Raw genomic sequence first — 17,843 nt, 5'->3', positions numbered from 1 at the left:
TTAAGTATTTGCCACACTTTGACACTTTTATTTGAATTGTATGAATTTTATTCTTAGAGTGTCTGAATCACAAGTTATTCACAATCCTTAATCTTTAAAAAAAGAAACTCCCATTTTCACGATGTGGCTAACACCACAGCAGACATTAATGTAAAGCTGGCATGACGCTCCGACACACTTTATTCTTCTCTCCTTGAAGTGTGATCCCTTCAGCCACGAATCTGTGCAGCTCTAACTGTGTCCATTGTCCTCCTTTGACACCAGGTATAATGGAAACATGCACTTGAAAGGGAGAGGACGACGCAGGACATACTGCCGGGATCAGTGAGAAGTCTGTCACCATGTTCTGGTGCATCCGTGCACAGTACACCTGGATGTGGTGCTTATTTGCCGATTCTCTGAACCACCCAGTCCTGCTGGCAGAGGGGGCAGCGGTTGTTCTGCTTCACCCAAAGTGACATGCAGCAGTTATGGAAGGAGTGGTTGCACTCTCCCCATACAACTGAAAGACAGAAAACAAACATAACCTGTTGAATTCAATGACTACACCAGACAAAATTATACAAGAAATGGTTTTGACAGAAAATATATCAAGGAGGTGAGGGGAAAAAGCAAGTTTGTGGTGCACGATATGGATTTAAAGTTTCATCACTTTAATAACCGTATTATTGTGATACGGTTAAAAGGAGGATATCAATTATTTACTGTTCTGTTTTAGGTAACTTAGTGGTACAGCAATCATAGCCTCACAAATACAATTAATGCTCTTTAAAAACATATACATAATCCCATAAGTATTATTAGAAAATAACCAGAGAATTGCAGGTTGATTGTATTTTGCCATAATACTCAGCAGCAGCAGCAGTAAGGGAATTTCAATAAGTGTTTGAGATCATGCCGTTACTAAATGTACACATTTGACGACATATTTCTATTAAAATAAATCCATTTATATTTCTTGGACTCTGAAATAAGAAATGCTGCTGTTGCTCATTAAAAAAAACGAGTTCTTCTGAATTTCTTTAAACGGGTTTCTGTAATTAGCAGGTTGGATGTTGTTTATCCTGACGGCTCCCACTAATTAGCCAAAGCTAGCTTGTTTGATTAACTTAAGTACCACTGCTGTTAGTAAATTGTGTGTTTTTTGTGTGAAGTTTCTTACCAACACAGTCTTCTTGTTTATTCTCCGCCTGGCATCGAAGGCAAGCGTCTGTAAAACGTAAAGCGAACAGAGTTACTGCTTCATTTGTACTGTTACAAACCTTTTAGCGGCTTCATTAGCCGTGGGTCAGAGCTGAGCTAACAACTCCTCCAGACTCACCCATTACTTGTACCCGACAAATGGCACAAGTATCGCACTCAACATCCCAACTCCACATGGCTACTGCATTCCACTTCTTCAGGGAAAACATCTTGTCCCCACCCGACTTAGAGCCCGAAGAGGTGCTGTGCGACAGGACTAAACCCGGCTCGTCACCGTCATCCATCTCTGCCGCAAAACGGTGCTAGCTGGCGTTAGCTTAGCTGCACAAAATGGAAGGACGACAGCTGTGCTAATGCTAACCATGTTAGCCAGCGTCTTGTTCCTATAGCGACAGAAGAGGACGCTGTTTGTCAGGCATAAAGTGCAAACCCTTTTTACATAAAAACTGTGTTCGTAAGAAGTTGGCAATTCTATTCTGTTGGCAATTATTTCAAATAGTTTAAAAAAGTTTAAAGTAATTTAATGTTGATTGATAAATATACACATTTGAAGGTATATTTCAATTAAAATAACACGTTTCTTGAGGTCTGAAATAAAATATGCTGCTGCAATTATTCTATATCATAGAATATATATTTCAAATGATTACTTATGTTGATTTTGACAATTATGATTTGCTGCTTTAAAAAATACATTAGACTTAAAAAAAAAACAACCCAAACAATTAATATTAATGCAGAAATATTTTATGGTCATTTCATGTCATGAAAGCTATTATGGTAAACACCTGACTTGATTGTTGTCCAACACTCAAGTCACAAAATGTCATATTGTTATTCACAGAATGTGGCATCCAGTCTTGTTAATGGAAAGTTGAGTGGAAGCAAAAAGCCTTGTGAAGATTGTGAAAAAGAACCCTTTCAAAACTGTAGAGGAGATTCAGAAAGCAATGATTATGGCTTAGCTAAGGAAAACCATAAATTAGTTTGCTCGAAAATCACAATATTATGACCGAACTATAACATCGGATTGTTATGGCCTTTGCAATTCTGGGAAAGGTTGTTTACTAACAGTTGTCTAGCAGACTATCACTGACATCCTTGATAGGGAGGAGTTAGCCACAAAAGGATGAAGCTGGCTGTTCTTCATGCAAGGATGGAAAGTTTAGTGGAAGGAAGAGTGTAGAAGAAAAAATGTGAAGATTTATTTAATTTATTGAGATGGACCTCAAATTAAATGACCCTTTGAGTATGGTCATTTGATTTTAAGTTCTTTTATAATGCATGTTAGACAGGCATCCAAATTCATAGCAAGAAATTGAAAAAGACTGTAATAAAATGAATGTCACGTGAATATTTTTTCCAACACTGTCACTAGTTTCGGGACGCTCGTTTGGATACAGCCTCATAATAATTTTCTTTGAAGATTGCCACCTGGAGTACAATGACAGCCAGAAAAGAGAGGAACAAAGGTCTCAAGTTTCTTTTTACCCCTGAATGCATCAGAGGCTGGGGCTCTCTGCACGCAGCTCACTGCTGGAGATGCAGCAGCTTTCATGTTTCCTCTATCTCTCTGGACACTGAAGACTTTCTGAGGTTCTCACCAGCGGATCGGGACGATTACACTCCCAGGGAAAGCACTGTGGACTGGTTTTGAGGCACTTATACCATAATGACCGCAAGGACCCAAAGACCTGCAGGCAAGGAGGAACACATAATGAACAAACCGACAGGTAATTTGACAGAAGTGGAGTAGATAAATTGTTTTGTAATTCAAACTTTAACTTTACAATCTTAATAGTCGTTTAATACTCTGGATTCTTAATTGTCAGTAACAGATGATGAAATTCTAGCAGATGTTACCCAAACTATCTAGTCTGAGAGATATTTGATTAAAGGTCAAGCGACCTATTACCATCCTTGTATGTGTTGTATTTTGCTATTATATACTTGATTTGTTTAACGCCTAATTACATGTCATATAAATTACTTTGGAAACAAGTGAAATTCATTTGAAGTTGAATCCAATGCAGTCCAAGTTTAGTTCAGATCATGTTGTATGTAACTAAACTGAATGTGACTGTATAATTTCAACTGTAATCCATTGTAGTCAAAGTTGGTTGATCATTTAATTCTAATTCATAAAATGATTCTCTATAAACTAATTTGACTGTTTCATAGGGAGACGATTTAAACACAATAAAGACATTAACTCTGTTTTTATTGTGACAGAGTTAATGTCTGTTTATTAGCTTGTTGGGTAAACTTTAAAGTTATTTCTGTCAGAAGTTTAACATGAGAGTTGATATGATTGCTCATTTTAATTTAATAAAATTTTCGTTCTGCAATTTGTTTCATCCCAAAAGTGTTTAAGATACTCCCTGACTCGCTTTATGCAGGTGTTTCTCTGAAAAGCTTTGTGCACTTTTTCAGTTATTATTATTTCTCTTAAAAATACCCCGCACATTTCCGATAACTCTAATTATCTTTGGATACTTATTTCCACTGTGAATTAATGTGAGCTCATGATTTTCTGGGTTTTCATGCATAACACCTCACTAGTTCAAATTTCTCGTTAATGTATTTACACAAATGATTTAGCCATTTCATCACAAATCCTCCTGCCTACAAAAATGTGGTCATTAAGTAAAAATTAATAGTAGTTTTAAATGTTCACAGGTGCACCAGATTTCGGTCTTTGATTATGTTTGGAAGAATATATATTTAGGAAAAAAACACTTTTTTTTCAAAGTAATTAAAAGTTAATTGCCCAAATGTGAGGAATTGATTGTCTGCTTTCCTGTACTTGGATAATCTAAGTTTATTAATAAAAAGCAGACTGACTGTGTAAAAATGAAAATTATTTCAAGTACTTATTTTCTCATTGAGTAAAAATAGGAATGGAGCATTCGAGAAACAATTCCTTCCAAAAGCTGTAAGATTGAACATAACCATCTCAAAATCTGGGTTTCAACTATTTTTGATGTAATCAAATGCTTCCCTGCCATAAGTCTGCTGAGATGTGTCCAGATGTGAGTGTAGGAGAACATGGAAGGAGAGAAGGCTTTAAAGCAACAAAAAAAGTGTTTTCACAGATGGTGGAAAAATTTCACATAGATCAACCTACAAGTAACTTTGGGCAATTATGTAGATAATGACTGAACAAGTGTATTATTTTCAAATCAGTTTGTACAGGTCCTTCTCAAAATATTAGCATATTGTGATAAAGTTAATTATTTTCCATAATGCAATGATAAAAATTGAACATTCATATATTTCAGATTCATGGCACACTAACTGAAATATTTCAGGTCTTTTATTGTCTTAATAACGATGATTTTGGCAAACAGCTCATGAAAACCCAAAATTCCTATCTCACAAAATTAGCATATTTCATCCGACCAATAAAAGAAAAGTGTTTTTAATACAAAAAAGTCAACCTTCAAATAATTATGTACAGTTATGCACTCAATACTTGGTCGGGAATCCTTTTGCAGAAATGACTGCTTCATTGCGGCGTGGCATGGAGGCAATCAGCCTGTGGCACAATATGCTAATATTTTGAGAAGGACCTGTATATCTGAAAAGAACATGAGTTTTAAAAGCTCCGCAAAGTACAGCTTGGTTTATATAGTGTCGTGTGTTATTCATGCTGGTAGTATGATCAAAGTTTGTTGTTTCTTCTGTGTTTGACAGAGGTGCTGCTGAGGGTCCGGAGAGCTCTGTGGCTGGTACTGAGCATGCTCAGTCTGTCTCTGCTGCTGGTGGTGCTTGGAGCCTACACCACGACGCGCACAGAGAGCCTGAATGTGACTGGCTACATGTCAGGAGTTTTTGTAAGTAGTTTTCAAAAGTTGCGTTCTTGCAATCTGTCACAACAGCTTAAGGTTTCGTCTTCTGGTCTCTGCAGGTGTTTAACTCAGACAGTTTTAATATAAAATGGTTACGAAATGGAATTAACATTCTACTGCTAGAATGTTAGAATATATGCTAGCATGTATTCAATGTATACAATGAATACACACATTCAATGTATTGTGATATTCCTCAAACATCAGCATCTACTGCCTCTTGTACTATAACTGCATTGAGTCTTGTTTACCTTCATCACGATGTCGTACATTTTTCATGTAATGTCAGAACTGCACCACACAGGCAGCTTTAAAGCTTTTGTTGAGTTATTTTTTTCTTGGAAAAGAGTTAATATTGAAAAAGAAAGCATCAGAGCTTTTGATTAACATTAATCTTCTGTACCTTGCAGCTGACTCTTGGTTCATTCCTGGGACTTTTAGGACTCCTCCTAGAAGAGAACGGCAAGCAATTGGTACTGTAAAATTCAATACAATACCTAAGATATTCACTTTCCACTGCCATGACTTCTCATCATGTTTTACTGAACAAACTCAGCCTTCTCTGGCATATTACTGTTATTGTTTTATCTCTTTTCAGACATTTTGTATTAGATTTCACACTGATATTGAAAGGCTTCTTCATCTTTTTGGTGGTTGGTAGTTCTTAATTTGGAAATTAGTGCACGAGGCAGTCCTTAAAGAAAACCTGTTGGTCTTTAAAAGACTCGAGACTTGAGAGGTTCTTCCAGTAAGACCAACCTTGGCGAAACAAATCCCACGCAGAATCTCAACAGATAAATGGATGTTAGGTCTAATAAACCAGCTGCCTTTAGCTGAAATGACAACATCAGGGCGTTGGTTTTAGAAAAACATATCAGAGTTCCTGGCTCCCATATTTGACTTAATTTGATGTTTTCAGTTTCAAAGGTTACACAGTCAAGGTTTTACGTTTCTACAGAATGCCAAGTTTCATTTTGCTCATCATGGATAACAAATAAACTGTAATGGTGCCTCAACAACCCAGACTGAAGAGGAGAAACCTGAGCTTCTCCAAGCTTCTTTTACAGTAGAGACAAGAGAGTGTCTACTGCTGCACACAAATGATTAGGTCTGCCTGGGAATCTAAATAATGTTTTGTTATTAAAGAATAACTCCTTAGTTATGATGAGGAAAGCATGAACTGTGCTGTTGAAGGTAAGCTCACAATTTACTTTATTTGTTCCTATGAACAACTGGTGGTTATTTAATATCAATAATCCAAGCGGTTTTCAGTTCAATTGTAAAATACTTAATTAATCTCAAAGGGAAATCAAGTGTCACGATTTTCTTCAAAGAGTTTTTGTAGAGGTTGATGCAGAAAGGACCTCCTGTAGCAGTCTGTATCACAGTGAATCAGAAGGGACCACTGAGATAAGTACATGAGATTATTGTTGGTTAATTTTAATTTCTAGCTGCATTGGCGGGTTGATGTTAAAGCACAATAATAAATACAAGGATAAAAAGCACAAAATTTAAAAAAAAAATCTCTACTAGGTTGAAGGTGAGGGAAGAATTATAAGTAGAAGACCTGAAGTGTAGTCAAATTTAAACCATTAATATTATTAGAACTTATTTTAGTGAGCATAAACAAGTTTAAGCTTTCTAACATTTCCGAGAACCTCTAGTGCTGAGGGGACTACAGAACTGTAATGCTTGAAACATTTGGATAACGCAGAGATGAGGCAGGATGAGTGAAAATCTGTTTTTTATTTAAAGGCTGTTTTGATTCATGTAATAAGCTTAGCCAACGAAAATGTGATTAATGGTTTTAGAAGTGCAGTATTACAGACTTGCTAAATACAAAAGTTTAAAAACATCCATTCCTGGCACGTCTTCTAAACTGTGTTCATAAACTCATTTGTAAAGTTTGATTGATTTGTTTTTTCTATTTTAAATCAAGCTTTTTCGCTTTTTCACAAGACTAGATTAAGAGCAAAATGATTTTTCATGGTGAAAAATACCATAACTTTTTTCACAGCATGTTCACCAGGATGTGGCTCCAACACTTTCAATAAAAGAACCAAGAAAACCAAGAAAAAGGCTCTCAGACTGAAGAAATGTACTACCCTGGAACACATGTTGTTCATTGTTTTAAATAAGAAGGACTAAAGAATTCAAATATTATCACAAATGTAATAAATGTACGTAATTTTTCCACATCCAAGTGAATAATGTTTCAAAAATGCTTATATGCCTTGAATTGTTTAATCTTTTTTTTACACAGGGGGAGATTTTGTTTTATAGATAAACCCAAGTCTGAGGGAAAAGAAAAAATTCACTAATAAAATTGTGTAAGGTTCGTTTTTTCAGCCATCTGTATTCTAAAACTCCTAGATAAACTCCAGCAGCATCAACGGGCTTCAGTAACTCACCGAATTACAGAATAAAGTACAGATGTGTGTGATTTAATTTCAGGATTTATGCAGCCGTTCTGATTCACAGAGGGTGAATCTGTTGACAGGACAACTGTCATGCTATTAGTCATGCTATTAAACTCCAATCTGGTCTTTATGGAGAAGATGGAAGAAGAAAGTCATTGTTAAAAAAAAGCCTCAACAAGTCAAATTTGTTGTTTAACAGAAGCCATGCAGAAGACAAAGCAAAAAGGTTGAATAGCTAAAAAAAAATATATATATAAATACTTTTTCAATGCAATGTAAGTTTCCTTGCATTTCTGTCTTTAATTTCAAAGACAGAAATTAAAAAGGTGAAAAGTAATGCAAAAAGAAAAACACTAAGTATTCAAAAAACCGTTCAAGCTGAAAAGTTTTGTTTTTTAAAAGACTGGTAAAACAAAAGGGTTGGAAGAGCACCCACCAACAATCTGACAATGAGAGACGGAAAACTGAAAGCGTTGGAGGAAAAAAAAAATAGATACACATGTATCAAATGACTAAAATCACTAAATCGAAATCACAAAATTCATTGAAAGCTGAATTTTGGCTTAATAATGACCATCTTCTATCTATTCTTTTCTGATTTTCCCCCCCTAGCTGACGGCTGCCATTGTGTTCCTCAGCTTCGGGATCATCACCTCCTTTCTGTGCCTGATGATTGATGGAGTCGGTATCCTCTTAAACATGGTGGGTTACATTCCCTCTTCTGCGAACACAGTAACTTCAGATGGTTGTGTTTAATGATGAAATAATGCAGCCGAAACAGACAAACCACGGCGCTGTGTAACTACAGTCACAGCAGGACCCTGCTGTGAAAGCTTAAGATGACGAGAAAAACTTGGTTTGTGTTTTAGCAAAAACTTCAGGCATCAGATGTTTTGCTTTGCATCTAGTCTAATAAATACTGTTTTGTCAAGATTTATATATCAACTCATCCAGTCACGAGGAGAAAGGAAGAGGAAATCCTTTATACAAGCAGTAGTTGGAGACCTAACAATCTGGCATCCTACCTAGAGATTTAGAAGCACTCTATTGCAATGGCCAGGGTTTTACAGTTTTTTTTTGTAGAAATAATATTAAATAGTGTTTTTAGTGTTTACTAGTCGATGATTTGTTGACATGTTTTTGTCAGGACATGCGTCCCCTGAAAGCAGGGAGGTGTCAGTTTTACAGCAGCGGCAGCAGCTTCGTCTATGAGAACTTCTACACTACGGTGAGTGACGATGAGGAAGAGAAATATTATTCTCATCTGGTTAAGTCACGAGAACCTAAACCAAATTAAAGTTATTTTCAGGTGCCATGTTGGAATCTGAAGGAGTCCTGTAACCTGACCGTACGAAGCGGGACCTGTTACTGCTGTGACCTTTACAACTGCGCCAAGTGAGAGAATCACTATTTGTTCTGAGTCTTTTCGGCTTCCATGTCACATCAGACACTTTTTGTTTTATGGATCTTGTTCACGTATGCAGAACTGAGATTTTGGGATTTTGTAACATGACTGATAAAGCTGAACCCCTTCTTTGTTTTCCAGTGGAGACTATATGAACAACTACTTTGAGTTTGTTGGAGTGCAAAGCTGTGAGGAAGTTTTCACCCTGTATATTTTAATCTGGACCCTCACCGGCGTGAACCTGGTGGCCCTTTTCACCGGGATACTGACCGCTGCCGTACTGGGAAACATCAAGTACTTGGTATGATAATCCATAGCACCGTCATCCACCCTCATATCTGTGATTGTAATTGAAGGGTCCAATCCGGGCCTGAGGAGTTAAGGAAGGACACAGAGCACAAAGACAATGGCAGTGAAGAGGAACATAATTCATCCAGTGTGATTTTTTTAAACTCAACACTAAATATATATGAAGAAATATTCTTTGCTGATGATGAATAAAACTTAATTTCTTAAAAATGTATTTATTTTGGCGCTAGATCTTCCTCATTAACTCAACATTTCCACTGTTGTTTTTACTATTTATCTAAGATGATGGCCCTTTACCATTGCCCTAATCTTTAGTTCGCCACACAAACTCTGAGCAAATAGATGGACTATTTTTGATATCTAGATATTATGTGCAGTAATTGCTGCAAGTCAACGGCTTGAGGTGATCAGCTAGTTTTCCTTAAATAGACGCTGTTTTACCAGTTTACATTATTTACTAAATTTCACAGCATCTTATTTTTGTCCATGGTCAAATTGAAATATATTTTCTCTGTATATTAAAAATGAAAAAAAAGGAAATTAAATTTCCCTTTGTCCATTCATAGTTCCAAATGTTACAACATCAGTTTTGAAGACCATGTAAAGTTTTTTTAAACTAAAATGCCAGACTTTCTTTCTCCACCCGTTTCATGGTGGAGTCGTCTGAGCTCAGGTCTCACTGAAGGATGCAGCCTGAAAAACTTCCTGGATATTTTAGCCTGTCTAGGTAAAGCAACAAAGAAACGCTAAAACCGTGGAAGGAATGCTCTGTGCGTGATATCTTCAGCCGGACCACACAGCCCTCACTGCTTTTTGTTCCACTTAAGATGTATTAACTTATTAAAATCCTTTCTTTTATATGTCTTACTTTACACATTATTCTTTACTTAAAGAAAAGGAAAAAATAAAGAAAGCCATACAAAAACACAGAACAATAGCTAAGACTTCAGACAGATAAGATACCAATTTCTCTCAACCGAACATATAGCCCCAAAAACGAATACTTTATGAGAATAAAGTATTTTATTCTCCAGAGAACGGAGTGGATTTCACTCCATCTCTACCACTTATTTGTAAAAAGAAAGACAGAAGAAAGAAAGAGAGAAAGGAAGAAAGGAAGCAAAAGAAAGATTAATCTGTTTTTCAAGCTTTTTTTTTTTTACATTTAAGTAATTATATTTTTGCTCGCGTGATTTTCTTTTCTTTTGCAGAGGAGCACCAACCCGGCAACTGCTGCCGTTAACAGCACAGCCTCTTCTCCTACAGCTCCTCTGCTGACGGACGGCAACACACACACTCAGCAGCTTCTTCCTGTCAGTATTCAGTCAGCACCAGATACTCCGTTTTTCTCACTTGTCAGATTAATCTCAATCTTTTCTTGATGTATGTTTGTTTCCACATAAAAACATTTATGGTAAAAAAAACTTTGGGCGTGCCGTGGTGGCGTAGGGGACAGCGCGACCCACATTTGGAGGCCTTCAGTCTTCGACGCGGCGGTCGCGGGTTTGAATCCTGGACCCGGCCGATGTTTGCCACATGTCTTCCCCCCTATCCTTCCCCCCTTTTCTGTCAGCCTACTTTCGAATAAGGGACACTAGAGCTCACAAAAAAAGAAACAAAACAAAAAACTTTGAACCTCCACCAAACATCCTGAAAAACATGATTATTAAAGTAGACTAAATTAATAATAATAATAATAATAATAATAATAATAATAATAATAATAATAATAATAATAATAATAATAATAATAATAATAATAATAATAATACATTCTTAATTAACTTTAAGCAGAATAAGGATCCAAAACAAATGGTTAAATGAACAAAGTGATGGTTGTCTAGACAAAGAGAGAACCGGGACTCTGGGGGGACAGAGAACAGAGGTGTTTAAAATATTTACAGTCCATCCACTGTGGACACCACAGGTCTAGAGGAACGATCAAAGATCACTCCATGTAGGGAAAATAATAACAGATCCCTGTCTCTGCGTGCTCCAATCTTGTAAAATATTATAGAGGAACACTGAGTGCTGTCCTGTTGGCAAAAAACAGACAGTGCAAAGTATAAACAGGAGTGGCATTAACTTTGTTGCTGGAAATTTTTCCCTAAAGGTTTAAATATTTCCAAAATTTTCACTGTAAAAGAATAATTTATCATGAGGGATGTCATACCTGCATGATGCGTCATGCAGGTATGATGCAGCGCTGGCATCATACCTGCACACCTGGCATCATACCTGCACACCTGGCATCATACCTGCAAACCTAGCATCATACCTGCACACCTGGCATCATACCTGCACACCTGGCATCATACCTGCATGCCAGCGCTGCAGGTATGATGATAAACTAAAGCACTAGAAAAAGTAACAAGAGATTTGTTTTAAAAAAAATACACTGTAGTGTTAATGTTTTGTTACTGGAGTCTTCCATAGCAATGCTCAGAGTCGGTGGATCACTTCAGCCTGCACGAGAGAGTTTTTATGCTGATAGTAAAGTATCTGGTCACAGTATGTGTTTCAAAACATTTATCATGCTCTATGCTATTACTTTATGCTTTCGGTATTTTAATGGTATACAGACATATGAGATGCTTTAAGAAGGAGAAACAGCTGGTTCTGTTGTTAACGTGGCCTGAGACGTACCTCACAGAGCTTTCTCTAGAAATCAAATGAAAAAGCCTTGTCTCTGTTTTCAGTTTCACACTCCAAAAAAGAAACACATTTTACACAGTAAATCAACGACAAGATCTGCGGTCCCAAATGCAAATCTTGTTTTTCTTGTAGTGTCATTTGAAACAGAGCTCAGTGAAGTACCGGTACTCAGATGTGAGTTGCCTCAGATCACTGGATCATTTGTCCAAGATGCATATTATTTCATCTCTTTCTTCACAGCATCAGTGCTCTCTCATCCATAGATTAAAAACCGATGGAGCCAAAAAGTCCTAGAAGAGGCCACAACACTGAGAGAGTTCAGGTGTAGTTTAAAGTCACTGGAGAAAAATGTTGCTTATCTTTTAGTAGTACTAAACAAATACCTGTGTAGCTTAACCCAGAGGTCTTGATGGACTGACATTAAAGAAAATAACAAATTCAACAGTTGACTTAAGCTCAGGGATAGGGAACAGATATAAAATACAATAGCAAACGAAAAAAAAAAGAAAAATGCTGAAGTGAAGCACAAATAAGCACTGCAATATATAAACACATAAAATAACCACAAGGAGACACGTGACTGCAGAGGAGGAATCACAGACATAACATAACTGTTGAGACATTAAACTCCACAAAAATGTAATGTAAAACCAACAAACCCTCCAAAGTAACGAAGAAAAACCCTAAATAACTACAAAATGCACAATTTGGTCCCACATTAAAAAATCTTTGTTGTACTGTTTGAGTTCACAGTGTTGAGTAAAAAAACAGAATAATTGTGATTTTGGAAGTCTGACAACACATTTTGTGCTGCAGCCAGAAGTTTACATCCGTTTATCAACAGCCTGATTGCTGAATTACTTTTGGGTTTTTAGTGATGCGTTCAAAATTTTTATTTTTTTTACAGCAAACTAATTTGATGATTTAAAAAAAAAATAAATAATAGAAAAATTAGATGCTAAAGTTTACATGTCTCTACGAATAATTGTTCAAATTGACAAACCTAGTTATTTCAGACTGAGAGAAATATTGTAAAAAGATCTTTTAACCAAAATGTTAAAACGGCACACATGACCTCTCACATTATTTCTGCTAGCTGGTTTTGGCCGTTCATGTTGTCCTGTTCAATAAATCTCCATTTTACGACCAGAACAGCTGTACATTTAACAGAACAATAAAACCGTCATAATTTATGTCACTGGTGTTGCATTCTTGTTTGGAAACAGCCGTGTTACACAAATATGGGGATTTGGGTGGAAACGGGTGAAGCCGTTTGTTTGAGTTGTTTTCAGGCCAAAATTGTAAATTAATAAAACATCTAATAAAAAAAAAGTCAAACTGAAACCTATAAATCATCTATTTCTATTCATACAATGACAAGATTGCTTTAGTTTTACCCTTGCCTTTTACAAGCTCATAATAATGACTCTTGGAATTATTGTAAAGATTTTCAGGAAATTAAAAACAAGAACATGAGTTTAATTTCCTCTTTGTCCTGTCCATCCAGAGGATGTCAGAGTTTTTCCCTCCTGGAGAACAAGCTGCTCCTACTCAGAGTTTTGCTCCAAGAGTGCTCTCAGAGTCCAACCCGCCTCCCTTCAACCCGCTGACCACCCTGCTGTCTCAAAGAGTCCACGGCCTCTCTGCATGAACCGTAGCATCACTCCGAAAACACATCCAGAGGATGGAGGAAAAGAGGCGTCTGCAGATTTTATTCAAGAACTGAGCTTTATGAAATCTAATACAGAGTTGTTACAATGTACAGGTTCAAAAATATTTACTTTTGGAGGTGATAATGGATGGTAATGAGTATCATTCCGCCAAGGTGGACTTTTTGGTCAAGATGTTACTTTTATGCCCGATGCAATTAAAGAAAATGCTGTGCTGTCTCAGCAAAATTTATATTGAAAGTATTTTTAATATGACAAATTTTTTTCTTGGGATTTTAACAATCTGTTGTTGACACACTCTGCCTTGAAAAAGTACTTATGTCACTTGACCTTCGTCACATTTTGTCATGCTATAACCTCAAACAACAGAAAAATAGGGCTTCTGAAAAGTGTGGTGTACATTTGTATTCAGACTTCCTGAGTTAATACTTTGTAAAGTAACTTTTTGCCACAATTGAAGTTGTAAGGGGTTTGTCTCTGCCAGCGTTAATTTACAACATTTTGTAAATTAAGTAAATTCAATAAGCACTTTTTTATTGCCACTCTTCTATATAAGCTACAGCTCCTCCACAGTAACCATGGATCTGACGGCTGCTTCTCTGATTTACTCTCTTCTTGCATGTAAGCTTTAGACAGATATCCATGCATTCTTAAGTTTGCAGTTTTGTCATATTATTTCAATATTCAGATATTGTCTTGGACTGTGCTCAACAATGTTCAAAGTTTGGGAAATCACTCTGTAAACTAACCCTGCTTTAACCTTTCTGATGTTTTCCTTGGAGACAAAATGTGGAAAGTATCAGAGTCTATGAGTCGAGCCTTAGTCCAAATGCACCATCAACTGAAGTCAAGAAATAAACAGTGTCTTCTACAATTTCTAGAAGAAATTGACAGATAATCATGTTTTAACAGTTACGCTTCATAAATGAATATAACAAAAGTCTGACTCAAGGTGTTTTAACACATGTATGAGCTGTAACTTCGGTCTCTGTAAAGTAGAAAAGTAAAAGATTTGTGTGAAACCAAACAGAAGTTTTCATACAACATCTGATTTGTGTATTATTTCTTATCGTCCTGCATCAAATCATTGAAGGTTCGAGGACAAAAACAAACAATGTAAGAATAAATACATAAATGTTTTATGTTAGGGACATAAAAGGTCCCTTGTCTAAGTGACCATTTGATTCCTTAGACAAGCATTTACTGAGTGTGTTCTTCATTTTAGTGTGAAATCATGTAGCAACAGTCTCACCAGCTGTGCCATGGTTCAGCCCAATTTCAAGTCACTTTACAAAAAACTCACACGATTTCTAATTGAACAGAAATAATTCATACCAACACAATTCAATCATACAGACAGACTAGATTCAATGAGTTGCAGAGCTTTCTGGCCCTGAATATAACACAAGGGAGTCTAATTCAGTTTTTACTGCTAATTGGTCAAATGTTATCTACTTAAATTAACCCAGGCACTTCCATTGGAACAGTGACTTCACAGCAATTCCTCATTTTAGGCAAGCATGAGGTGATGGAGCAAAGAAACAACTTCCTTTAAAAAGGAAGACACTTTGGGCATCATAGTTCAAAGGTTAGCTTGGCCCTGTCAAAGTTCAGATCAAAATCCTTTTGAAAAGGCCCAGCTGACGTTCTGATGTGCTCTCTGTGGATTCTGAATGCACGTCAGCTGTTTTGCGAAGAGTAAAAAACCCCAAAAAAACTGCAATTGCAACTATAGAGCATGATAGAGCTAAAGAGGTTGACTTTGTAATGCTGAATACAACATAAACGCAACCTTTGAAAATTGAGAAAGAAAATTAAAAATCATATATCATTTCTCTTCTATTTTACAATTATTCATTACTTTGTGTCAGTCTATCGCATGGAATCACAGTAAAATACACTGAACCTTTGCAAGGCGCTGCTATATTACAAATAATTTACTTTTATCATGGATATTCACCTTATGGGATGAAGGGATGCTCTGACAACTGAATAGATACACTTGATGCTGCTAAAGTATTAAATCAGATCTCAGCAACATGCATGTACTGCAGAAATATTAAAAATGAGGTAAACTACAGTATCTGGACTCTTTGAATCAACACAACTTAAGGAAAATCTGCATTATTTTGGCTCGGAAATACCCATTAAAATCCTGTGTTGAGTGAGTTTAAACAGGCAAAGCCTGGATCTCAACACGTCTCTGTTTCTGTTATGAGTTCAGAAGGCTGGAGAGCAATTTCAGACGACATGCAGCTGTAATTATAACATGAAAAGAAACAGTAAGAAGGCAGGGACTGGGAAGCAGAAGTTAGTAAGCTTATAAATCCAATATGAGACGAGAGATAAATGTAAATCAGATGGTGGTTCTTACAAAACGATCTTGATTACTTTGATCCTGTTGGTCTCCAATCCATGTTTTTGGCCTCTGTGAGCGTCCTTTGTTAAAATATTCACTCTGTTTCACAGTGGAAAACTATATGAGGCACACACCAGCACATGGCAAAGGTTAAGGAGTGTGTGGTGGATCTGGCCACCGAATCAAGGATAGAAAACGCACTCTGAGTCAGCTCAGTGGGGACTACCAAATAAAACATTTGACTGCTTGTTAAAAATGTGGAGGAATTTGGATGTGATTCAATGTCGTTTTTGGTATGTTTTATTGTTTTTTTTTTTAATTGTTAACTTTGATAATTTCTCTTTTAGTTTTTATACTTGCTGTAATAAATCTGAACCTGAAAGTTTTGCCGTTTTTGCTCGATACACAATCACATGAAGTCCCAATAAAATACGAATACATGTGGTTGAACTATGACAGAATGTGAAACAAATTCAAGATGTACGATTGTTTCTGCACAATAATTTTTACTTGTCCATTGATAAAACAATATTTATGTCTGGATGTTTTTTATGATCCCAAACAGAAGATAACATACAACACAAGTGGGATTTTAGGTCATAGTTACTTATGTTGGTACTGCTGTTCCTCTGTGGTCAGGACTCAGCTTCAGTAGTATCCAGCCCCCTGTAAGGATAAAATTCCCAACTCCTTCCTGCTCAATCAGATTTGTCCCTTTACAATCAAGTTGCAGCATAATTATGCAGAGGAGTATCAACCGGTGAGGCTCCAGGGTCAAAGAGCAGCACTGGTTGGGATAGCGTGTGTTTTCTCCATGAACCTTTTCAAAACCTTCTCTGCACGTCTTGCTTCACTTCTCATAAGGAGCTCTGCGCTGATGAAACATGAGGACGTCTCCTGCTGTGGTGCAGACCTGATCCTTCAAACACAAACAGATTCTTGGCATGCATTCCTCCAAACTATGTTCCCCGTTAGAAGAAGGAAAAGGAAAACTTGTGGTGCTGCTTGTAAATCGAAGCCATGTCCAGATTACAGCTGCTGCAATCCCAAAAGGAAACCACCTCACAGGTAATCAATATCCTGAATCGGGGTGAAGATGTCAGCATTTACTATCATACCAATGAACACTGGAGAGTAAAAGAAATATTAAACTTACATGGTTCTCACTGTAATGTTGGTCATTGTTACAGCTGGTGATAAAGGGGGATAAAAAAACTAAAAGCGAAGAAATAAAATGTGCATTGTGGATGTGGTGATGTTTCAGTCTGTTAACTGCTTTAATTGAAACACTTCAGAAATTGAATGTGAGAATATTGTTTCTCTGTAATTCCATCAGAGGGATTGTTCTTTGATCCCTGTAATCACCTTCTGGGTGAAATCATGAGATCAACGTAAAGTGAAGCTGCCAATAGAAATCCAATCTGAACTCAGACCCGAGTAGGTTTACTTGGCTTCCTACTCTTAAAGCCTGAGCCTAAGACCTCCACTTAATCATATTTTACACCCAGCCAGATGACTTTAACTGGTTTTTTATTCTTGTAATTTTTCTCTTGAAATGTGAGCATTTTTCTGCCAGTGCACACACGTAGAAACTAGAAGTGGATTCAGATAGTTGGAGTAGTGATTATAGTTTGCAGCTGTAAATTGTAGACTTTTAATATCTAAAATTTGACGTTGCATATATTCAGCCCAACTTAATGCAAAAACGCAGCTTATTGCATGAATAAAAGTCTTTGCACATCCCTCTTGACCAGGGCTGGGCACTACTGGTCCTCGAGAGCCGGTGTCCTGCAACTCTTAGATGTCTCCCTGATCCAAAACGCCTGAATCCAAGAACTGAATCACCTCCCAAGTGCAGTCAGGTTCTCCAGAGTCCTGCTAATGACCTCATTATTTGACTCAGGTGTGTTGAAGTAGAGATACATCTAAAAGTTGTAGGACACGGCCCTCGAGGACCAGGATTGCCCACCC

The 17,843-nt window shown here is 36.8% G+C and overlaps 2 protein-coding genes across 2 annotated transcripts; one reads left to right on the top strand and one right to left on the bottom strand.

The window, feature by feature from the left end:
- Positions 1-1,588, bottom strand: rnf7 (ring finger protein 7). Its single transcript, XM_044119705.1, has 3 exons — positions 1,322-1,588; positions 1,163-1,210; positions 1-502 (listed from the first exon to the last, which is right to left on the bottom strand). The coding sequence occupies exons 1-3, from the start codon at positions 1,485-1,487 to the stop codon at positions 384-386; spliced, it is 333 nt and encodes a 110-aa protein (XP_043975640.1). The 5' UTR covers positions 1,488-1,588; the 3' UTR covers positions 1-383.
- Positions 1,574-14,559, top strand: LOC122832696 (transmembrane protein 255B). Its single transcript, XM_044119704.1, has 9 exons — positions 1,574-1,657; positions 2,582-2,936; positions 4,900-5,039; positions 5,465-5,527; positions 8,087-8,176; positions 8,622-8,702; positions 8,784-8,869; positions 9,021-9,180; positions 13,351-14,559. The coding sequence occupies exons 2-9, from the start codon at positions 2,876-2,878 to the stop codon at positions 13,492-13,494; spliced, it is 825 nt and encodes a 274-aa protein (XP_043975639.1). The 5' UTR covers positions 1,574-1,657; positions 2,582-2,875; the 3' UTR covers positions 13,495-14,559.
- The last annotated feature ends 3,284 nt before the right edge of the window (positions 14,560-17,843 follow it).

Source organism: Gambusia affinis, linkage group LG06 (assembly GCF_019740435.1).
Source record: "Gambusia affinis linkage group LG06, SWU_Gaff_1.0, whole genome shotgun sequence".
NCBI classification, from domain to species: Eukaryota; Metazoa; Chordata; class Actinopteri; order Cyprinodontiformes; family Poeciliidae; genus Gambusia; species Gambusia affinis.
The sequence above is the reverse complement of the archived record's forward strand: the minus strand, read 5'-3'. Positions and strand labels throughout refer to the sequence as shown.

Excerpts from the sequence above, each read along its gene's own strand:
- rnf7 (XM_044119705.1), bottom strand. The coding sequence starts at position 1,487 with ATGGATGACGGTGACGAGCCGGGTTTAGTCCTGTCGCACAGCACCTCT. Across the intron at positions 1,211-1,321 it reads TTGTCGGGTACAAGTAATGG|ACGCTTGCCTTCGATGCCAG; the intron begins GTGAGTCTGGAG and ends TACGTTTTACAG. Across the intron at positions 503-1,162 it reads TAAACAAGAAGACTGTGTTG|TTGTATGGGGAGAGTGCAAC; the intron begins GTAAGAAACTTC and ends TCTGTCTTTCAG.
- LOC122832696 (XM_044119704.1), top strand. The coding sequence starts at position 2,876 with ATGACCGCAAGGACCCAAAGACCTGCAGGCAAGGAGGAACACATAATG. Across the intron at positions 2,937-4,899 it reads CATAATGAACAAACCGACAG|AGGTGCTGCTGAGGGTCCGG; the intron begins GTAATTTGACAG and ends TGTGTTTGACAG. Across the intron at positions 8,870-9,020 it reads GACCTTTACAACTGCGCCAA|TGGAGACTATATGAACAACT; the intron begins GTGAGAGAATCA and ends TTTGTTTTCCAG.